Source organism: Lepidochelys kempii, chromosome 6, assembly GCF_965140285.1.
Source record: "Lepidochelys kempii isolate rLepKem1 chromosome 6, rLepKem1.hap1, whole genome shotgun sequence".
Taxonomy (NCBI): Eukaryota; Metazoa; Chordata; order Testudines; family Cheloniidae; genus Lepidochelys; species Lepidochelys kempii.
Genome location: NC_136385.1, coordinates 72,240,460 through 72,264,776, shown reverse-complemented (window position 1 = coordinate 72,264,776; position 24,317 = coordinate 72,240,460). Strand labels below are relative to the sequence as shown.

Below are 24,317 nucleotides of genomic sequence, written 5' to 3'. Positions count from 1 at the left end.
TATTAATAAAGACTAAATTACACAGGGCTAGATCTTGCCACTCTATTCACAATGAAGGGTACCTTTCTTCATGAATAGCTCCATAGATTTCAGTGGGACTACCTGCAGAGTAAGGCATTACCCAGAATGAATATGGGTAGTAGAGTCTAGCCCATAATGAACTTGAATGAAAAAGAGAGCGAGGGACGAATGAGAAGAGCAGAAGAGAAAGACGAAGTGGGTACAAGAAGAAAAAAGACATTGGCGTATGAGTAATATGCATATACATGAAACACAGCACTGGTCCCTAAATGCAATCATATTCTTCATGAGTACCTGATTACTTACCCATTCCCTGCTTATAGAATGCTGTTTCTGTTAATGGTCTGAGCAATTCTTTTATCCTACATTTTCTAATGTCAAAAATTATTATTATTTTGCAATCGTAGGGCAAACTCCAGTGATGTGTAGGTAGGTTAGCCTCCTACATGCACATTCAAGTGTTCGCTTCTAGTCCAGAGACTTCCAGCGAGGGTTGCACTCAGTGCCCGTTTCACAATATGTGATTTGTGTCATGTGAACACTTCTCTATTAAGTATTAACCTGAGACCAACATTTTAATGTTTTAACAATTATAGGTCCTGCTTCTGAAGCTGAATCCATATGGGAGTGCCCCTATGCCTTTTTCATAGCCCCGTTGGGGCCAGGGGGGCTCTGTGTGGGACCAAGGTCCACCTGCATGGATCTAGTTGCAGGACCAGGGCCTAAAAGTTACACAAGCAGCCCAAATGATGTAAAGAGGGGAACAGAGTATAAGTGATGATGGATGGCAATTAATCTCTCTCTTTCTATAAAAGTTTAAAAAAAGATTATAAAGAAAATCTTCCCCCTTCCTTTTGTTTCTTGCTGTCATAATAGCTCTTTGTGGGCTTGTGTAGGCTTGCATTATGTAGCGTGAGTTCTTACAATAGTTTCAAGTAACACCTAACTGACAGATCTTGGGGGGTGGGGGTGGGAGAGTGTTTTTTCATTTGTTTACTTTGAGTATTAGCCTGCACTTTTGTATAGTTACGTTCGCTGTTTCAGTAGGGCCTGATTCTGCAAACACTTGTGCATATGTGTAGCCTTTAAGTTAGTGAGGCTGCTTGCGTGAGGAAAGTTATACACAGGCATAAGTGGCAAAGAGTCCTGTGGCACCTTGTAGACTAACAGACGTATTGGAGCATAAGCTTTTCTGGGTGAATACCCACTTCTTTGGATGCATGTAGTGGAAATTTCCAGAGGCAGGTATAAATATGCAAGCAAGAATGGGGCTAGGGATAATGAGGTTAGTTCAATCAGGGAGGATGAGGCCCTCTTCTAGCAGTTGAGGTGTGAACACGAAGGGAGGAGAAACTGCTTTTGTAGTTAGCGAGCCATTCACAGTCTTTGTTTAATCCTGAGCTGATGGTGGCAAATTTGCAAATGAACTGGCTTTGGGAGGCAGGCCAGTCCTCGCCCACAGACAACCCGAAGCATATTCTCACCAGCAACGACACACTGCACCATAGTAACTCTAACTGAGGAACCAATCCATGCAACAAACCTCGATGCCAACTCTGCCCACATATCTACACCCCATCGACACCATCACAGGACCTAACCAGCTCAGCCACACCACCTTGACTGGCTTCCTCTTTTTATTTTTCAAATCCCCGTTTTTAAAGTTTACTATCACCATGCTAAATTTTGGTAAGATCTGTCTGCTGAAGATGTGAAACTTAATTATATCATGGTTCTATTGCTTTAGTGACCAATTCTTTTTGTGTTGCTTGTGACTAAGTTGCTTAGGCACTAGATCTGGTTGGTAAATTTCAAATTGACATTCTGTTGAAAAATGGAAAAAAACCCAGCAAACTTTTATGTGGAATTTCCCCCTATTTTCCCTTGCATTCTGCTTAGGGCTATCTATGCCCCCTACATGAGTAGGTAATAATTTCACAGATTCCAATTCTGATGTTGGTTTTTGGGGGCTTTTAATTTATTGATGAGCTATATTGATCCCATGAAGTAGATAAAAGTGAATCAGTGGAGCCAAGATTTCCCTTTCTTAGGTCGTAGAGGTGTAGGGAAACTGGAACTTCTCTGAATGTGTACAGGTAGCATAGAATACCGATCAGGTACCTAGAAGAACAGAGGGATAAGGGAGCATAGATGGCGCAAGAGAGGGCACGTGTGTTAAGCAGTGGCTACAATCCCCTTTCCCATTGCTGCATGAAGCTGTGCTTTGAAAACTTGTAAAACCATCACTGACAAAGAGGAAGAGATCCTGCTTTAGAAATAGAAGTGAGAAAGATTCTTCCCACAACAGACCCACACTCTGCTAACCCTCTCATACTCACACCACTACTCCAAGAGCACTCAACCCTTATTGCTTGCCAGCAGAGACACTTCAGTGAGGCTGGACTCTAGAAATTCCAGTGGGGGATAGAGGGGAGAGTTCACCTGTGGAAACCCCTGTTGATGGTAACATCTAGTGTCAGCTCTCGATTCCAGAGCAGCAGTCCTCTCCTTGATGGCCTGATCGCCATGTTTTCTCTTCCTTCGGAGGGAAGTGTCTGTGCAGTGTTTGTGATAAATTGACAGGCAAGTGCTTACTCCAGGCGCATCCCTAACACATCGGATGAAAATCCGCCTTAGTCTAAGTGGGTGCAGTTATTGTTGAAGTCAATGGGAGCTATGCCTGCTGATGCTAAGGCTGAATTTGGCCCGCTGTGTCTCTTTCACGCCCACAGTGCAAGCATTCACTGTAGCTGCTTCAGGCTGGGTGGGAGGGAGGAGGAGAGAAAGTCACTGGAATGTGCTGTGTACATTGAGTGCTGACGTCCATTCCTAGAAAAGCTCTGCTTCTCAACATTTTTGGATACAGTGTGTATTATGAATCGTTAGCAGACGGCATTCAGGGTTAGAGGTGGGACATTAAGATGAGTGTGTGATCTATATGGTAGGGGTGCAGGGCTTAGCTGATTTCTCATTGGGGGATGAGGTAAGAAAAGGGGAGCTCTACACTGAAAGTTGAGGTGGATCCAAAAGCTTGATTTCTGTGGAAGCTGTATCCAAGGGAGTCTTCTGAGCCCTTTGATTTTGACTGCTTGATTGCTAATTGAGGACCTTGGCCGTGTCTAATGGAAACAGAAGAGTAGTTGCTGTTTGGAGAGAGTGCTTCTGTTATCAGCTAAAGCCGGAAAGTAGACTCTACAGAAAAAATACTACATTGTGTACTTGAAGAATAATAATACTAATATCAAACATCTTTACATTTACATAGTACCTTTCATTCAGAAGGATTCCACAGCAGTTTATAAACTGTATATAAGAATAATTTTCCCTACCACTGCAGTGCAGCCATTTCTGGGAGGGAGTTCAGCTGCTGTTAAAACACCGTAGTGCTATAGAATTGTTTAGGACAAATAATGAAGAACATGAAATCCACTGGAAATTGCAGGGGAATTTAGACTTGCAGAGTGTAGTTAGCCCCCGTGTTCTAGCCAAATTCCAGTTTGGATAATATCCCTGCTTTTGTATTAAGTGCTTTTGGATTTTTCACGATCCCAAATGGCCAAGACCTCAGTTTTATGTATCCTCTGAGAGAGAGAACACCTTCAGCAACACCACGTCCCTTCTAAGGTGACTAGATGTCCCAGTTTTATGGGACAGTTCCGATATTCAGGGCTTTGTCTTATATAGATGCCTATTACTGCCCACCCCGTCCCAGTTTTTTATTATCTGGTTACCCTAATCCCTTAACATCATTCTGGAACATTTCTTTAGTACTGACTAAGGACTTGCTACGTGCGTAACTTTCCAGTTATACTGGCATAGTTAAATCATTAAAGTTATGCCAGTATAACTCCCCGTGTGGACACACTTATTCTGAATAAGAGCGGCTTTTGGGGGCTTAGCTTAAACTGCAAAAGCAAGATAAGCTAAACTGGAAAAGGCTCTCTTTTGCTAGAATAAGAGTGTCCATGGTGTGTGTGTGTGTGTTATACTGGTATAACTATAGTGTTTAAATTCATACCTTTCCTTAAATTGATATAACTTTCCTGTGTAGACAAGCCCTTTGAAGAAAGTGGGTTACCTACTGCATCACCAACACTACTTCCTGCTGCACTTGTAAGTCATCCCTAGTGTTTTCTCATTCACATGCTGACCAACATAAGTAGAGGAGACCTTATTATAAACAAGATTAAAGAGCATGGGTGGAAAACGATGGGCAGGCTAAATTTTGCTGTTGAAGTACATTCTGCTTACAGACTTTTTTCTGCAGTGTCAATTTTTATATTCTTAACTTCCTTGGATCATAGAAGTTAGAGATGGATCAGTTCCCCTGTAACTGTAAGCTAAAATCCCCCAATAGATATTAAAGATGGGAATTTCCAAAGTGTTTGGCATAGACCTAATCTGCTTCCACGGGAGTCACTGGGAGCCATCTGAAAAAAATCACACCCGAATCTTAGGCTACACTTGATCTTAGTCAAAAGGCTGAGTAGCATATGTTGTATAGATTTGTTGTGGGTTGTTAAACAGCTGCTGTGTCCTGCAGGGGCTGCATTTCAGTGTTGGGTGAAATGATTCCTGTGCATCTAGTTTGCAAAGTACTCTGGGATCCTTCAAGATGAAAAGTGCTATATAAATGTGTAAATGTTATGATGGATTATTATTCTTACTCACCTCCATTTCAGTTCCAGAGGGTGAGACCTTTTTGGCTTCTCTTTTTAAAGGTTATTTTTCTTTTGAGCGTCCACTCAGCAGCTGCTCTGTTTCCCCTTCTGCCGGCTATGATATTCAAACAGAGCAGCTGCACACAGGTGACAGAGCAAGGTGGCAGTAGCAATGACTGGTCTTGTTAAAATGTAACAAGGTTGGGGGAGGGGGAGAAGGAGACGAGAGAAAACTCCACAACTTGGAAAAGGTTCTATATCCTACTTTAAGCGGGCGCCAGAGGGGGACTGGCTACCCCAGAACTGAAATAAGGGTAGCTGTACCTCTGAAACTCTGCCCATGACACCTGCTGGTGAGCATTGGGCCTATGAGACAAGACTGAAGGCCCGTGGGAGAGCCGGTGGCACTTACAGTGTTGGGCCTCTTGTGTCCGTTTCTCAGGTGTGCGTGAGTATGAATATGTATGTACTCACAAGAGCATCTTGTGGTTCTAACGCTCCGGCACATCTACACAGCCACTGGGCGGTGTAATTCCCGGTGCACACAGACATAAATGCACGAGCTCTGCTTGAAAATAGCAGTGTGGCCACTGTGGTGTGGGTGATGGCTCAGACTAGCCCCATGAGTATAATCCTGCTTAACCCCCTGGATACGTACTTGGCAAGCTAGCCCGACTCCCGTGCTGCCATGTCCACACTGCTATTTTTAGGCATTAGCTTGAGCAGACCTGGTGTGTGTCTGGATATATCTATGCGGCAACCCCTGCCATTCCCCTCCCCCATCAGCGAGTCTCAGAGCCCGTGCCAACTGCATCGGGTTTAGGGGGCTCAGCCCAGGGGCTAAAAATAGCAGTGTAATCATTCAGACGTGGGCTGAGACCCAACCCCCTCACTGGGTTTTAGAGCCTGGGCTTCTGCCTCAGGTGGGAACATGGGTACACTGCTATTTTTAGCTCTGTAGCTCAAGCCCCATGAGCTTGAGTCAGTTGGTCTCTGAGACTTACTCGTGTGGGATATATATATATATATATATATATTTTTTTTTTTGCAGTGTAGACATACCCTCAGTATACCCACGCTGGGAATTACAGGCCTATGCCATGTGCATCACAAAGTGCCACTTTTAAATTTCCTGCTGGCTGTTTTCTTATGGCCAGCAGGGTTTTTTGGGGCATTTTTTCTTTATTTTTAAAGTTAATCAAGTATCTTTAATAGCCCACGCAGCTTGGCGTCCATCTCTTCGGCGGTGGTCATGTTGGATGTAGTGCCAGCTCTCCCATGGGCGTTTATGGCACTTATAGCGCAGGCAGGGGGCAGTGGAGCTGAGTGGACACGTGTCAGAGTGCTTGGCACATCACAGGTATGGTGGCATTTCAGAGGTTGCCCTGTTTAATTGTTTTTCTCCTCTGTATTACAGAAAAAATCATGGCATACAATTAAAACGATGGTCAACTTGCCAGTCATCAGCCCCTTCAAGAAGCGCTATTCATGGGTGCAGCTGGCTGGGCACACAGGTGAGAGGTGCAATTTCAGATCTTTTGGCTCTGGAACCAGGAGGATGTCAGGCAGTAGCCTGATTTCAAATCTTCCTGAAGCCTCTGTTGGTTTGAATGGGGATTTTGTGCAGAGGCTCTTCCTTTTGGTCATGGTGGGGTAATGTGGTAGTTGGTTCAGTTCAGGGAAAGCCAGCCGTATCTGGACACCACATACCTCTGCAGAGTAGAAGAATCTGTTTTCAGGTGGGCGGTGTCAGACCTTAGGACGGGAGGAGAGCAAGGCAGTAGTTTGGGGAAAATGTCTGTCAGGCTGAAAGAAGTGGCCACATAAAGCACTCCTTACAAGGTGGTATGGGGGAAATCTGTATTGGGGAAGAACCAGCAAGAGATGGGGTGGGGAAATCGGAGCCCTGCTGCCTCCCGGGTCGATGAGGAATGAGACAGCAGAATCTTTTTCCTAAAGTGAGTAACCAGTGCACCCATTAGCAGCCTCTCCCAATCTTACCTGGGGGTTGTGTCTCCATGTGCGTGTATGTTTCAGCCAAAATGATGAGTGCATTTCTAAATCCATCCCAAAACCTCATCTGAATCTAACACCTCAAGAGGAAAATGAACCAGGTGGGAAAGAAAAGCCCAGCATGGGGGTGTTTGTGTTGAAAGTCTGTTATTCATGCATCTGTGCAAGTTTGGGGGGAGCAGACGAGGGCCTGCTCAGGCAGCTTGAGTCTACTTTGGTGTCTGTAGTACTTAACAGAAGTGCCCCTAGGTCAAGTTTTAGGTTATTCATAAGTCAAAATACAAGGAGGTGCCATCAGATTTGCTTCTCCCTTGTTTCAGTTGATTCCTACATGTCCCCTACTCCCAAAACGCTAGCACAGCGGTTAGCAATCTGGATGCGGCGGGGGTGGGAGGAGCCATTCTAGCGGTGGCCAGCACTTGTCTGGAGAAGGAGCAGGGATCATGAATCTGCTCCAGTTCCCTTGTATCTGGGTTTCTGGAAGTGGATTTGACCCATCACTTGCAGCTAGTCTTCTCTGATTCCAGGAGTTCTCCATTAACTGTAACGCTGGTCAGCATTAGCCCTGGCACCGTGTCTCTGATGCACTGATACCTGGTGCAAAGGATTCTGGGGCACATCGGAGAAGGACCAGATGTAATGGCTGAATGTGCAGGGTCATGTTGTGATAAAGGCTGAAAGTGAGGCAGAAGCTTAACACCCGCTCTGACTTTCGGGCCTGAGTTTGTTTCAGGCCATGTGGACTAACACGTATCTCTCTCCTCTGATGTTATTACCATTCTGCAGGACTGGGGCACGGCTTCCTCTGCTGTAGTCTAATCACTTCCAGTTTGTGCCTGAAAGCACTGTGTCGTTTACACTGTATACCATGCAAATCTAGCATTGTAAAACAATTAAGCTACACTTTGCACCTGTTTGCATAGATTAGCAAAGCTCCAAAGGAGTTGCAGTACCTGGAGGTGTATGTGTTTGGGGGTGTATGTATTAAGGAGGCAGTGTTTGGCTCCTGAATGTGGATTGCTGTTGTTTAATGATTAGGAACTGATCCCCACCCTGCGACTCACAAGCACTGCAGGTACGACTTTGGGCTGGATTCAGGAGCACAGCCCACACTGGAAATATTGGATAGCTTTAAAAAGAGCCTGGCTGTCAGCATCTTAATGCAGTCTGGCCCATTATATTTCCCGTGGGTTTTAGCGCAGCTAGATATGTTAATTCTCTTATGACTACTTTAGCATGGAAAAAACCTGGTTTGGCACAGCCATACTCCTTGGAGCAATAAATTCCTGTATGGGAACTTGTCCAAATGGACTTTCACAGCCAATGGCTGTGTTTGCATTCCGTGCTTTTATTTTTTACAAGGAGTGTGTTATCTTTTCTGTTCAGGGGAACTCTTTATCTGGTGCATGAGAGTGAAGTGGGTGAAGAGGGAGTGCAGGTGTTTCCCTCTTACAAAGACTGGCCTTATCAGCATGTGTCGATTTTTGCAGGGAGTTTCAAGGCAGCTGACAGCGGTACGATTCTGAAGCGCTTCTCTGACAATGAAAAGGAGTGCTTTGAGCTGCTGATGAAAGATCCCCTGCGCTCCTGTGTCCCTGCCTTCCATGGGGTGGTAGAGAGAGATGGCGAGAAATACATTCAACTCGATGACTTGCTCACTGACTTTGAAGGGCCTTGTGTCATGGACTGTAAGATGGGGATCAGGTGGGATACGTGAAAAGGATCCTGCTTTCTACATACAGTACATGTGGTTAATTTGGGGAATGGGTGGGCTGGGGGTGATGATGCGCCTGATGGATGAAGCACTCATTTCTGGGGACTCAGGTTGAAGCCTGGGCAGTGGCCCTACTAGTGACATGAGTTAGTTGGTCTCACTCCCAAAACACCTCACATGGATGTTGGCGCAGTGGGAAATCTCTGCTTGGAAGATATCCTGAAGCTTATAGGGAGGATGATTCCTTACATAGGGTGGCCCTACCCAGGTCAAGGGTGGGGTCATTCCTGGAGTAGTGTGACTTACCTAGCCTCTGGACACTGACCTCTTTCTCTTCCTTAGATGCTATCTTGGACAAGGCTGACTTATTTATTGGGGCAGATTGATGTGAGCTTACTTTGCACCTGCCTGACAGGACTTGACTTAGGGAGAGTAAAGAAGAAGAAAAAAGCAACCCAAGCAACAGAGCTCACTTATGGCCAGTTTATTAACCATTCTGAGAGAAAAAATATCGTTCAAAAATTAAGAGTCAAATTCCCTTCCCCAAACATGGATAACTGAACTGTAACCTGACATCTCCTCTCCAAAGCTGTCAGTGAGTCCTGGGAGTGCAGCTATTCCTGCCTGGGAGAACAGGACTGATAGTCAGGGCCTAGGAACCACCTCTGTGTTTCCGTTATCTCGTTCTCCAGAATCTCCGCTTGCATTTTAAAGTGTCTAGTTGTTGTGGCTGTGAAAAAAACCCTCAAAAAATGTGAACCAAGCCTCACCAATAAATAGATGAGTCTGCAGAGAGCCTGGAACAATGACTCTGAGAAATGTGAACTGCCCCATGCATCTCAGTGAGCGGGTGACTCGGATGATAATGTAAATGTCAACATTTGTTCCTTATTTCATTCCTTTCACTAGACTTCTTTACCTGGAGTTAATTGTCAGTGAACTCAAGTTCTTAATGCAGAGGGAGTGTCCACATGAGCCACAAAAAGCATGTTAAGTACCTCATGTAAACTGTCAGTCAGTTAACTCAAGGTAAAAAAAAGTCTAGTGTAGACAGAAAGGACAGAAATTGTGCCCAGCTCTGCACAGTTTACTCTGAAGGTCTTCACTGCACAATTAGTTTAGGCTTTTATCCCAGGTCTTAGGCCAACCCCCCGCTCCCATTTACACAGTAAACCCAGCAAATTTAGGGTTGGAGGTGCTTTAAGCTCATGTAGTTTACTTGGCTGGGTGGGCGGGTTAAAATCTTAAGCTCCACTTTATCTTGGGCTGGAATCCGCCTGCTTTGCAGTGAGGATGCCAGCTAAATCCCCTGAGTGCTGATGACAGGTTTCAGAGCTGTAGCTCACGAAAGCTTATGCTCAAATAAGTTTTAGTCTCTAAGGTGCCACAAATACTCCTTTTCTTTCTGAGTGCTGATGGTCCCTCTAGTGCCTTCCCAGGGTCCCTGCCCCCCGCAGGAGAGACGGATTCTCCTCCAATTGACAAGTGACTGGGAAAGAATCCTAAAGCATCTCCTCACAAAGAACCATGGGATATGCCCCCAGACACACCTGGGTAAGCGCAGAAACTCCTGAGGATGCAGTAACATGGGAAGAGCTCTGCTCTAAGAACGCTCTCATGACGGGGAGGCTAACCCGGGTTCTCAGACTAGGGTGCCAATTGCCTGGGCTAACTGCGCAGTGAAGACATAGCCTGAGTGACTGTCATTTTAGTGACCCACGTGGATGGCGTTTGGGAGATGCTACCACTTATTTCTCCCTAGTCAAAGAGCCTAGAAGAGTCCATGGGTATATTCAAGCCCCACTGAGGGAGAGCCTAGATCAAGCAGCCCAGTGGAGCTCAGAGGGCATGCACAATTCTATTTTGAATAACTGCACAATCGACAGTGACTGGCAACTCACATGGGCAGAGCTTTCCCCTCCTCCCCCTCAATCTCACCCTGGGCCATCCTTTGCTATGAGCTCTGGTCCAGCAGATAATTTCCTTTACTCGTTTCTTTTTTTAATCAGCTGCAGGGTTATTTTCTGTCCCTTTCTGTGCGATGCTTGGCGTATGTAGCCTCACAAGGCTTCAGGGGCCTCTAAAAGTAGCCATGCCTGGAGTTAGTTTTTCCTTTCTCTTGAGCTGAGAGAGGTGTTCAGTCTCCATCAGGCTCATTCAGTCTTGGGTTTACTACCACTAGTCTATTTGAGCTTTGCTTTCCTTTGTCATGGTGCAGAATGGGAATCCGATGAAGTGAGCGGTAGCTCACGAAAGCTTATGCTCAAATAAATTGGTTAGTCTCTAAGGTGCCACAAGTACTCCTTTTCTTAATGGGAATCCAGTGTTTCTTCCAAGCACTATAACTAGGGGAGGGCTGTAGGATTTAGTTATAGGTAAGGATGTAATTAGAGCAAAGATGGAGAGTCAGAAGTCCTGGGTTCTGCCACTGACTCATTAAGTAACTTTGGGCAAGAACTTTGTCCCTGTTTTTCAGTTTCCCCATCTGTAAAATGGGGGTGGTGGTGATAATTAGTTTCCTCACTGGTGTGTAATGCATGAGGCTTAAAGTTTGTAAAGTGCTTTGAGATCCTATGCTGGAAGATGACAGTGAAATGCAAGGTGGTAGTATTGTTTCAGATTCCAAGGGGGTTCTCACTGTCTTGTTGGGTTGTGATGTTTTTGCAGGACGTACCTGGAGGAGGAGCTGACTAAAGCCCGTGAGAAGCCAAAGCTGCGTAAGGACATGTACAAGAAGATGATTGAGGTGGATCCTCTTGCGCCCACAGCTGAGGAGAACACGCAGCATGCGGTGACCAAGCCACGTTACATGCAGTGGAGAGAGACCATCAGCTCCAGTGCCAACTTGGGCTTCAGGATAGAAGGGATTAAGGTGAGCGACTTCCACTGCTGTCCTTTCCTGTTGAGTAGACTCACTCCTTTGCCCGATTTGTTGGTTGATCAACTTGTCGTCATCATCAGCCCGGTTTCCAAAAAGACAGTGTGACTCCCTACCTGGAGCTGCATGGTCTGTTTGATTGTGACTAGAGCTTCTATGGCAATGATGAGAAAAGCATTGTGAAGCAAGAAATATGTGAAACCCATCGAACACACACTGACTGCTCTGAGAACAACAGCAGGAACATTGAGAAAAGAACCAAATAGCTACATCATGGTGTAGACAGAAAGAAAGTGAAACTGATATAAGGGGAAATTCTGAACTGGTGGAATAATCCCCTCCTCCTACTCACAGCCATAACCTTTACCCAGTAGCCATCCTGGGAGCGCACAGATTTATTCTGAGTGAATTGAAGTAAAACAGATTTATTCCAACCCTGCACATTTCTGAAGCAATGTGGAAACATCATGTAGCAGTCCCAGTATCTAGGCAAATCACTTTCACTTTGTGCAGATATCCAGTATGGGGGGAAGGGGAATCACAATAGACCCAGAACCCCAAATGTTCAGACTTCAGCTATAACCCCCCTTCCAGTCCTTCTCAGGCAAGAAGGGGTTGGTCCTTACATCTCATGATGTTACTTCAGTGTTGCAGAAAACTTCCAACGATCTTCACCATACCCTGAGGGCGTACGTCACTTCACAGAATCACAGAATATCAGGGTTGGAAGGGACCTCAGGAGATCATCTAGTCCAACCCCCTGCTCAAAGCAGGACCAATCCCCAATTTTTGCGCCAGATCCCTAAATGGCCCCCTCAAGGATTGAACTCACAACCCTGGGTTTAGCAGGCCAATGCTCAAACCACTGTGCTATCCCTCCCCCCCGGGCAAATACCACCTCAGAGTCTCATGGGTAACCACCTGGAAAATACAGGGCTCCAGTCTCACCTTCAGATACTGGAGATAGCTGTCGGGGTTGCTTGAGGGTTGGCCCATAGGTAGGCCTCTGCTGGCTTCTCCGCCCAGCTGGTGTAGATTTGGCTTTTCTTCCCAAGGTTGGTCTGGTCTTGTCTGGCCTAGTTTGACTTCTTTCGTATGGACAGGTGTGGTCTGGGATGGCATTTCTTCTGAGGGGGCCCTGGAGACTCAATCCAGCTCCTTGTGAAAGCACTAGTGTTATTTTGTTTTTAAAGTGATAAGGTAACGTGAGTGTCCATTATGGGATGCTGACTGCATATAAGGGGTTAGTTACCAGAGTTGCTCTGTTTGACTTCAGGATTTTTACCAGAGCATGTTTCAGCTCTCTGGCAGACTGTTGACATGTACAGGGTCAGATAACAGAGCTGGGGTTTCTGGTCTAAAACACAATTCCATGTTTGAAGCCCAGGTGAATGAGATAGGTATAGGGGTAGCAGCAAAGTCTCATCTCATTCACCTGGGCTTCAATCTGTGCAGAGTTTTGGGGGGGGGGGGAGTGAGTTTATTTGAGCATGAGCTTTCGTGAGCTACAGCTCACTTCATCGGATGCATACCGTGGAAACTGCAGAAGACATTATATACACACAGAGACCATGAAACATTACCTCCTCCCACCCCACTGTCCTGCTGGTAATAGCTTATCTAAAGTGATCATCAAGTTGGGCCATTTCCAGCACAAATCCAGGTTTTCTCACCCCCCCCTCCCCCAAACTCACTCTCCTGCTGGTAATAGCTCATCCAAAGTGACCACTCTCCCTACAATGTGCATGGTAATCAAGGTGGGCCATTTCCAGCACAAATCCAGGTTTTCTCACCCCCACCCCCCCAAACACACACACAAACTCACTCTCCTGCTGGCAATAGCTCATCCAAACTGACCACTCTCCAAGTTTAAATCCAAGTTTAACCAGAACGTTGGGGGGGGGGGGGGAGGTTAGCAAAAACAAGGGGAAATAGGCTACCTTGCATAATGACTTAGCCACTCCCAGTCTCTATTTAAGCCTAAATTAATAGTATCCAGTTTGTCTTTAGTTCTTCTCTGTGATGGAATCAACACTCCATACCTGTGCTCTCTGCAGACATTCCAATGCATCCTAGTCACTGCAGATGACTCATAGGGGCAGATTACTCTGGGCTTTTGTGCGAGACTGGGAGAGAGAGCAAGGAGCCTTTCTCTTTCGTGCACAGGAAACGCTCAATCATAGTGTGTACCCTGGAGCAGGTTCTTCCAGATCTGGCTGGCTGAGCATGTATGATGTACCGCCCTAAGGGCCACCGCACAATGTTGTCTGGAGTTTCTCCTGGTGTGGGACAGTACCAGAATGGCACAATCTGGGCCACAGTATTTAGCATTTAAATCATGCATGAAATATTTGAAAAGCTCCACAGGCATTACTTTTATCTTCACAACACCCCTATGAGGCAGTTAGCTGGGTGGTATTATCCCTATTTTACAATTAGGGAAACTGAGGCAGAGAGGTTTGATGTGTTGTGCAGGCTCCACAGCAAGTCAATATTTGGAACACAGGCCACCCAACTACCAGCAGCCTGACCTCTTGTCGTTGTCTGTTTACATACATATGTTACAGAACAACAACTTTGTCATATGGAGCACAGTTATATCTCATGACATCCCAGTTCTGTTTTCAAATTAGGGAGCAGTCATGCTGTGAAACTCAGAGGTCCCCATTTTGAAAGGTGAGCTGGTATGTACGTGTAGGGAGAACCAGTGATGCCATCTAATGGTTGGTGAGAGACAATCACCCATTCATTTGAAAACCAACGAGAGTGAAATCATCAAGGCCCTTTGGTGAAGTGGTCCCCAAATGAGATTTTATTCACTACGTGTGTTCCTTCCTGCTGAACTGGGTACTTTCTCTTGTGGTTAATCCATCCTGCAGCATCTTCTTTTCCTACATCATGTCCATATCCCTGAAATAAGTCAAGATTTATTTAGCCCTTTATTAACTCTCACTGCAGTATTGGACTTGTCTCTAATGCAAGAGGCAGGAAAGATAAGTGGAGCCTTTTGGGTTGTCTTAGAGCACAAGGCACTTGATCTGTGTGCCTGCAAGCCTCAGAAGCAAGAATATTCTCTCCAAGTGACAGTCTGAACAATGTAATCAATTGCAGGGCTGATGGCTCCATTAGTGCAAACGCCAATGGAGTCTATCAGACTGTGTCTCCTTGTGAAAGGATGGTCATCTGGCTAAAGTATAGGGCTAGGAATCGGGAGCTCTGGGTTGTATTTCTCAGTGTCACTGACCCACTTCGCAATATTGAAAGTCCCTTAACCTCTCAGTTTCTGCAGTTATTACATGAGGATGACCATACTTCTCTTCCTCCCCGGGCGCTGTGAGATTGTAATGCATTAATATTTGTAAAGCGATTTAGATCCTTGCCTGGAAGGCATAATATAATAATAAAATAGTAATATATTGTTTTAGGGCTAGATTGTGGCATGTAGCCAAAACACTGTAGCAGGAGCAATGCAGAACTGCACCTCCCCCACTGGAGGAAGAGAGTCCAAGCAGCACCATCCCATAGGGTGGCAAAATCTGCTCCCCCTGGCATGCCTGGTCAGCAATGGCACTGGCTCGGGAGGTGGAAGGTGCAAAGAGTGGCCCAGCAGCTGGGGAGGTGTACAGTGTATGGAGGGCACTTGAATGGGGTCTCAAGGCTTTGTGTGCTATAGATTCACACCCTGGCTTGTCGTGTAGTAACCCCCATGTAGAGAAGCCCTTACACTGGAGGTATGGTAAGGGACTGATGGAGTGATTGACAGAGGCATGGCTTCAGGGAAGACAGATGTGGTTTGAGCATGGCCATGCCAGCTGCTCTTTGGATTAAGGCACAAGCCAGATGATCTAGAATGGAAGGGATGGTATAGCTCAGAGTTGGATGTGTGTTTAATGGGAGCATAAAGGCAGCAAGCATGCCTGGTATTTCCCAACTAGCCACTGTAGGGTAACAAAATCATGAAGGCACTTCTGAAAGATAAGGGAGCAAACGCCTTGTGCAACCACAAATTAAAATAAAAAAGTGTTACCTGGCTAGAACACAGCAGCCATGCAAAGCTTTGTTAGAGTATTAAAATCTTGTGGGATACGTTTTCAGAACAAGTGTCCTCCCGTTGGTATTTTGCTGGTGTCACTGGAATACAGACACGTACAGCTAGCGTGCCATTTAGACAGCAGATTGACATTCCAAACTCCTCCGTACACATTGGTGTGCCACTGTACAGCACTTCAGATTGCTCCTCAATTCCCCTGCCTACTTACTGCACTTCAATTGCATAACTTGCACATGCTTCATCGGCCTTACACCACCGCATTCAAATGTGGCCCACAGTCTTGGAGTAAAAGCAGTTTATTCTGCTGTAAAATAGTCTGTGAAGTGGGAGGGTGTTATGACTAGTTTTGCCATGCAGTCAGTTAACTTTCTTATATGATTGTAACCCTTCTGCCTGTCAGAGTTGGCAGCAACAAGGGCCGGGTTCAGTATCTAGCTTCCCTGCTCCTCTCACTCCCCCACTCCTTCCATGCAGGGGAGGGTTTAAAAGGGTCTCAAGTAGCTGGAGGCAGCTGAATTTAATTGGTTCCCTAGCAACCCCTTTTCCAGGTGAACCTTATTGGGTGGTCCATGGTTCTCTCTCCTCAGTGGATAGGGAGAGCCCTTTAACCCCTTGGGACTAATTACTACATCCTTCCCCCCCCCCCCCCCCCTTTGTAGCTGTTTGTCTTGGGTTTACCACAAGACATGGTGATATTCAGAAGGTCACCCAGAGTGCATGTTGACAGATGTGCCCAGATTCACACACTCATCTCATACACATACAACCTCACAGACACAAGCTGATAACTACAGACACACGTATCTGCATCCCATTGCCATGTGTAGTTGCATTACAAATACACAGATACTCTAAACTTTCTTCTAGATGCAATTAAATACATGCTCCCACACACATTTTTCCCTTGTAAATTTACTTACATACTTTGTACATTGGCACGCATGCTTGTACAACACAGCCATGTTGTTGAAAATACCAAGTTTTTATGATCAGCAAATAACTTTCTTTTCTGTGACTTAGAACATGCTAATATGAAAAGATATTTTATCATGGATTAAGAGTCCCACCCACAGCCCTGTGGTTTCCCCACTGAAAGAGAGGTGGATTAACACAAACTGGGTTTGAGAGACCACAGAATATCCCCTCCCACACACAACCCTGGGGGGATACCTGTCAGTCTAGAAGAGAGTGCAGCCAAAGAGCACCCTGTGGTTGACCCACTACACTTAGCAAGTTGCAGTCCCTTGTGAGGTGAGAGGGAAACCCTCCCACAGGCTAACAATATCTGAGAGGTCTTTTGAAAGTGCAGTCAACAGGAAACCAAGTGTTATTCAAAGGTATTCTGTCTTTCACTCTCTTCCTCTTCAGCTCTTGCTTGATTTATCATCTCTTCCCAGCCACCCTCTTCTATTGATTAATGACAGATAGACTGAGCTGTTGATGATTCAGGAAGGTTTACTGATTGGCTGAATTATATATGATATAAACCCTTCTCTCTCTCTCTCTCTCTGTGTTTGTGTGCAGAGGGTTGATGGGACATGTAACACAAACTTCAAAACAACTAAGACACGGGAGCAAGTTTTCCAGGTTTTTATGGAATTCATTGAGGGCAACACAACTATTCTGGTGAGTCTTGAGCGGTACTAGTCTCTGGTTCTTTCAGACCCCTTTGTGACATGTGACCAGAAACTTCCAAAGAAGAAATCCAGAGGGTGGGAGTGGTTGGATGGAAGGAGTGGGTTACCGATAGGGGCTGGCAGATCATCATCCATTGGTGAGTGTGATTTGGTTGTGACAGTGTTTTTTCACTGCAGACACCTTGAGTTAGCAAAAAGTGAGACAAGCTAACAAGTGGTTTGCCCTTTGCCTCAGAGTGCATGACTGCCTCGTGATGTGTCATGACTGTGGCATTGGTGTCTGAACACAAGGTGTGTTAACAAGGAAACTTGTGATTCACAAATTTAATCTAGTGAAGACAAAGCCAGGAAGTGGGAGCAGGAGGGAGATTGGTGGTGCATTGTGCTGCCCTGTGTGAAACTTTGAAAAGCAACTTCTGTACTCCCACACCCTGGTCTTTGAATGGATAATATTAACTCCTTCCCTGCTGGCCTGTGCTGTGGCCTCAATGGGCAGGATATAATATGTGTCATGACCTCAAAGGCTGCTGTCTCATTCCACTGTCACACACAGAGGCCGCTTCAGTGGAACACCAGCACTTCAAATGTACCAGGTAACACAGGGTAGCATTTGAGGAGCATTTTCCCCCCACGTTATCAAAAGTGCTGGGCAGTGGGAAAACAGTTTGACAGGCCCCAAATTGGCCCACATTCTCCCTCTCCTAACAAAATAGACTTCTCATTGTGGGGGGAGAGAGGGATTTTCAGAACATATCCGTTCCTCTGGCTAAAATGAGGGATGCTGAAGCCTTAAGATCCTGGTTCTGCAGCCAGGTGACACACCACTGCTTCCAGAGCTAGGAGTCTGAGTTTGTTGGGATGTGTGAAGCTAGTTCACATAAGTCCTTGCCTCATGCCACCCTACTGTGTTGGTTTGAGAAAAAGCAGGTTTCTGAAATATAGTTTTTAGAACAGGTTTTGGGCTATATGAGCCTAAAGGGTGTGTCCTAGAATGAAGAGCATCTCCCCATTATAACGACCATTGCAAGTCAAGTATCCCCCTCTCCTGCCTACAGACTGGTGATTGTGAGCCTTTGTAGGGGCATGTATTGAGTGACAACCTTGTGGCAAATTTATCCCTGGCGTAAGACCATTGATGTCAGTGAAGTTGCACCAGAGATTGATTTCGCTTCCTCTTATTATTTGTTTTCCCTCCCCAAAGTGACCTTAAAATGTGCATGGATTTTTCCCCCCCATTTCAGAAAAAATACCTCAGGCGTCTGCATGATATCCACCTCATCCTCGAGTCCTCAGACTTCTTTAAACGACATGAGGTGAGCTGTGGGTGAGTGCGTAGGGGTGGGGGGCAGCGTTGCCTGTGTGGGGACTCCTTGCTGCCTCAGCTTGCCATTCAGATAAGCTTTTAGACTACCCTATTGGCGAGAGAGGGGCTCGAGGAGAGTACCGCAGAGCAGAGAACTAATACGTGTTAACATCACGTGAGCCACCAAGTCTCCTTCCCAAGAGCAGAGAATATTATTCCAGCTGAGAGGTGACAAGTCCTCCAATCCCAGCTTCCCCCAGCAGGAGTTCGCTGTAAGGAATGGTTTTCTAGTGCTAGCTTCTCACAGCTACTCCACTCCTGGTTGGTTCCCGAAGGAATCGGGCTAGGGGTGCTGGTGCTGTGAGGTCTCTCATTTGGTCGGTGGCAGAACCTGATTCTGATTTTAGACTAACAACTTCAGTGGAGTTCTTCCTGATTTACACCAGTGTAAATTAGTTCCCTAGTTTCCCCTACCAGGCACTGTAGTAGAGAAGATGTCACTGGTAGCTACACAGCATTATTGGTGTATTTACTACACTGCAGGCTATGAGATTTGTGGGTATGGAGAGTTGAGCCAGATCTAGGAACTTCACTGTACTACGCCAGGTGCGAGGCTGTCATCTGTGATCACTCTGACAAGCGCAACAGTCCTTAGCAGACTGTGTGTTTGTTTGAAGCTTTGAGATCTGGCCATTTATTTTACACTGTTGGCAGTAATTCCCCCTTAGCCGCTGGCAGGATTTTTGTTAATCAATAATTGGTTTGGGCCATGATCTCTCTCCAGGCATCTTGTTCCCTCCCAAATAACCCAGATACATTGTCAGTGAGCTAAAGATTCACCTCTGTTCCCTCTCTGCTGGAGTCCTGTCCTGTGGTGCCCCTATATCAGTACAGTGCAGTCAGGATACAATGAGCAGCTGGCATACTGCTTGTCATTATATAGGCTTTGCAGCTCAGCAGTCGTCATTTGTCTGTACAGGTATAGTTGATGGGGCCTTGCCTATGGGGCAGGGAGGTGGGAGGGTCAGGGAGACATTAATAACACTTGTGCATATCATCACCAATCACTACCCTGCAGGTCATTGGAAGTTCACTACTCTTTGTGCATGATGACAGCGGACATGCCAATGTATGGCTGATTGATTTTGGAAAGACCACGCTTCTCCCTGATGGGCAGACCTTGGACCACAGGATCCCCTGGCAGGAAGGCAACCGGGAGGATGGGTACCTGCTGGGATTGGACAATTTGATTAGTATCTTGGACAGCATCACTGAAAGATGAGAAGAGACTCACACAAACTCATGGGGCTGCTTTGTAACCTTCTACTCTACTAGGACCTCTCCATTAGAGGTAAAACTCCTTTAAGTCTCTCCAAACTCCTGGGGTTACTGCAGTAAAAATGGTGCTGCTTTCAGACCCAGACTGTTCATGATGAAAGTGACTGCATTGGCCTTCCATGAACCAGAGTGACTCAGGATTGGTCGTTAGTGAATCAAATTAACTTCGGATTGGTCCTCCGTGAATCAGGGTCTCCAAACTCAGGAACCAAACCAGCATGAATCCAGGAGGTTTGTACAGTAAATCAGAGTGACTCTGATTTCAGATGAACCAAAGTGACTCTAGATTACCTGTTAGTGAACCAGAGTAAATGGCAGATTGCTTGAGGTTATGGGGAGGGTTGAGCAGAATTCTCCACTGGATGGCATTGCTTTGAAAACAGCAGGAGTGTTTGCTCCTTAACCCCAAGTCACTAGGCTGCCATTTATGTTATAGATTAGGCAAGGCCCGCCCCAGCTATTGTATTACATTACAAGTGTGTGCAAGATGGGAAATCCTCCAGGAATGAGGCCCAGAAAACATGGGGAGAAGGGTGATTATAGTTCATGGCAGTGGTTGGTTTAGTGTCTGCAAGGGACAGCTGCTGTTGACCTTTTCTCTTACTCCCTGCCCTGGCCTATCCTCTTTTTTATCTAAGAACATTCTTAACTATTTCCAGGTAGTTCCTAATGAGGTCACAGGTAGCCCATTAAGTAAATAGCACCAGGTTGTCTCTGGCACTGTGTGACTTTCAAACTGTGTATGATATTGGAGAGGCTGGTGAAGTGGTAATGCTGGCTCTTGCAGCTGGACAGCATTTGTGAAAGGTCAATGGCATCTCTCTTTAGCAGGTGGGTTGGGGGGCAAAATTAATTTTTCAAGGGCTTAGTTATTTTAGAGAAAAAACCAAATCTATCTAAATACTAGCAAGCCAGTTATCAACATGCCACTTTACACCAAGGCTTAGACTCTCCATCTTTTTGCTTGTGGGTCAGATTTCCTGGTGGTGCCATGTTCATTCTTTTGCCACACCGAAAGTGTCAGGGCATAAGCTGAGTGGATCAGAAAGGAATTGTATCCCCATAAACATCATTACACTGTTGGCTATATCTGTTATGGGCATTCTTCCTTGGAAGCATGAGGTATTCACCACTTTTGAAAGCAAGGTATTACATTACTAGACTAGAGGTCTGATTGCTGTGCCATATACCCTGATTGGGGCCTCTAGGTGCTACCACAATACAAATGAATATTTCTGTGCTCATCCCATATCCAGATATCTGACAGTGCAGTTTCCAAGTTGGAGCCATCTGCCATGTAACAAGACCATATAGTCATTAAAATCACTTTCTTTAGAAGTTAAAAGTTGTTTAAGCAACATCAGTTGATCAGAAATCACTCTCTTTTGCCAATACAACTGTAGTCAAAAGAAACTTCAGAAATTTTGGAATAACTGAAAGTAGTTCCTTGCTTCTGTCAGGAATCACTACACCAATGATCACTGCAAAATGAGGTAAAGGAGACTGTACAATTCTTGTTTGGAGCTAAATGTACATGATGTAATGGTTGTATTAAGGGTTGAGGAGCCTAGGATAACTTCTCAAGGAAGCCACTTTGGTTCATTTACTGGAATGAAGTTGGAGCCCAGTCAAGTTTAATAACTTCTGTTATTTTTCATCTACATTAAAGAAAGCATTGATGTTAATAGTGCTGACCATGCCAACAGTGACCTAGAAGATCAGTTATCCAAGGTACTACTGGGGAAGCAATTGAAATAGAGCAGTGTGAGTATTTTACACCAAAACTGAAATTGCTCAAAATCTGAAATTTGTTTTTATATTTAGTTGAAAATTCAAAACTTTCCCTATGTTTGTGAATCTTTTGGGGTTTATATTCAGTGAAAATGGTCCTGTTTTTGAGCTGAAAAAGGTACAAGTTCGCTTGAAATAGGACATGACTTACAGAAAATGTAGGCCCCTTTTCAAGTGAATGCAGTCTTTCATAGAAAGCATGCATGGTTTTATTCCAAATGTCCCTAGGTTGTGAAATATTTTAAGATAGCAAAATGACCTGCAGTGAAATTTGCCAAAAATATGGTGAAAATGTTTTCCTACTTTCCCATAGCCCTAATAAAAACAACCCTGCTTGCAATGATTCAAGAGAACGGGTTAAAATAGACTAGGAAACACAAATTGTTCTTTACAGTTTGAATCTGAGTTCTTACAGGGGATAATTAGATGAGAAAACCCCTGGTTTTCATCATGTGATTGGCAGGAGTGCCTGAAATAACAGGGACAAAAATGATAAAATCACAGAAGTTAGAGATGGTAATGCAGCAATTCTCCCTGCAAGTGCAAAATTATTACTTAAGGTTCATTTAATAACACTTTGTCCTGTCTAGTTTTAATTGGCAGTGAGAGTTAAATTTCTTTCTTTCGTGAGTACATATGCCAGCATTTTGCACCTATGCAACCTCATGCTCTAGGGAAAAATTGGTGATGAATTTCCTTTGAGCAGAATTTAGAAACCAAGATCTATCTAGGACTCATGTCAAATCTGTTTAGTTCTACAGTTCCAAATGGAAGTTGGAGGCAACACGGAAGCAATAGCTCCAAAAACAGCAGTGCTGCCATTTGAAAAGGTATTTTGCAGTAGACAATCTCAGGGGAAAGTGCTCTGTCATGGAAAGGGATCCATTCCTGTGCACTTGTTGGAAAGGACAGCAGAAGGAAAAGCTTTATTACAAGAGACATCGAGCTGTGAAACTCTGTCCATTTCAAAATGACAATTGTAGCAAAGTTGTTTTGAAGTGGCTTTTTGGCCTATACCAGAACTAGTTTGGAAGAAGCTACAATCCAACTCCTACTTGCTGGTAGACAGCTGTGGAGTCAGTTATATGAAAGAAGAAAGGGGAGGGAGTTTTGTACAGCAGTTAGAACATGGAACTGGGAGCCAGGACTCCTAGACTGTTTCCTATCTCTGCCACTGACTTGCTTTGTGGTCATGGGCAAACTTCCTATGCCTCAGTTTTCCCATCTGTAAAATGGGAACAATAATACTTACCTACCTCACAGGGATGTTGTGAGGCTTCATTAATTATTGTTCGTAGGGTGCTTTGAGATCGTTGGAGGAAAGATGCAGTATAGAGAAATGCAAAGAAATAGTTAAACTGAATTAAAAATAACTGATTTTTGTCCATCCCTTAAGGATGCAAGTTCAGATGAAACTCAGCCCAAGAAATTTAAATTGAAATCCCTTTTATGATGATATACAGAGGGAAGAAGTCACTTTGGGTCTGATCCAATTCCTGTTGAAGTAAATGGAAAGACTTCACTGGGAGTTGGACCAAACCCTTAAACAATTCAGAGGGCCCTTGCTTATTTTTTGTATTATTATTATTACTGTTTGTTATTATCAAGATACTGAGAACTAATGGCCTGTATCCTCTACAGTGCATCCTGTTCTGAACACTACAGTGCAATTATGACCAAGGTCATTTTTGACATTCTGACTGTATCGTTTGAGTACTTGTTATTCCAAGGTGTGTATGTTACCAAATAAATGAGTTTGGGGAAAAAAAAGCCATCCAACATGGTTTGATACTTGAACTGTGATTTCTTTTTCTCTCCTCCACAGAGAAACCCTGCAGGAGATTATTTCTCCAAATGTTTCTGTTGGACTTCTTTGAAGTTCCTGTAAGGCAATGTTTGGTAGCTGTGCTGATGGATGGGTAAATGTTTTATATTGGCTTTGCAGGGCAACAGCACACCACAGCTTGCATTTTGTTCTCATTGTTGCTCTTTACATAGTCTAAGAACTGTGTTTGATGTAGGAGTTCTAAGAGTGCATCCCAATACCCAAGACATATTTGATATAATGGGACTTGAGCCCTGAAGGTTAGAAGAGAAACCAGAACAAATACTGTCTTAACTGGTCACATCATGTGCTGTCATTTTGAATTTACTTCCACTTTAACTGAGCTCAGTCTAGAAAATGTTCCATCTCTTGCAATGAAAGATTTCTTGGGAGGAACTGGGAAGTGTATGACGAAGGAATCCTACTGTCTCTCAAGGGAAAGTCTTGTCTGTCAATGGTTTCTCGCAATTAATTATTTTTATCAACTTTTGGAAGGGGCATTGAGTCACTTGTGTCTGCTCCAAAAATCCTGTTGCTTCTGGAAAGGGTAGGGTGAAAATATGGAAATAGCATCCTCAGAGAATCCTGCTATTTTGGAATGAGCATAAGGGGTGGGAGTAGACTCAATCGCCAGCTCTCTCCCTGAGTTTGCTGCTGTTCCTGTAGACCCTGGTGGCACGTACCACTTCCAGTGTTCCTTGTTTTTACTGGGGAAGCCCAAGGAGTTGCAAATAGAGGGAAGAGAGCAGTGAAATTCTACACGGTGGGAACCAGTACAGCTTTGTACTTACAGGCAGGCTACTGTAGTCATTGGTCAGCTCTTGCCACCACAAAACAGGAGCACAGCCAAACTCCACTGCAGGTGGGAGCAGCATTTCAGGATTTCCTGGTGATTGTCCCCAGTGGACTAGCTGAGGTTGGCTCAAGATCGTGCCTGTTGCTCCACTATCTCCTGGAGGCTGGGATCCTGGCCATCTTTAAGTTACGCACTGAGAAGACACTCATGGACGATGACAGAGGAAATCCTGCCCTGCTCAGGGCCAAGGAGCCCAGGGCCAGATTTTAAAAAGCATGTAGGCACCTGA

At 45.0% G+C, this 24,317-nt stretch overlaps 1 protein-coding gene across 5 annotated transcripts in view; it reads left to right on the top strand.

Moving 5' to 3' along the window:
* Positions 1-23,179, top strand: part of ITPKA (inositol-trisphosphate 3-kinase A) — a 50,786-nt gene extending 27,607 nt beyond the window's left edge. For 2 of the 5 annotated variants that reach the window (XM_073348708.1, XM_073348709.2), the window contains 6 exons: positions 6,100-6,196; positions 8,186-8,399; positions 11,077-11,281; positions 16,863-16,964; positions 18,217-18,288; positions 19,357-23,179. In XM_073348708.1, the coding sequence (XP_073204809.1) occupies positions 6,100-6,196; positions 8,186-8,399; positions 11,077-11,281; positions 16,863-16,964; positions 18,217-18,288; positions 19,357-19,560 (894 nt within the window). In that variant the 3' untranslated portion in view covers positions 19,561-23,179. The remainder of the gene's footprint in view (positions 1-6,099; positions 6,197-8,185; positions 8,400-11,076; positions 11,282-16,862; positions 16,965-18,216; positions 18,289-19,356) is intronic. The other 3 variants (XR_012159455.1, XR_012159456.1, XR_013635960.1) reach the window with 3 other exon arrangements.
* The last annotated feature ends 1,138 nt before the right edge of the window (positions 23,180-24,317 follow it).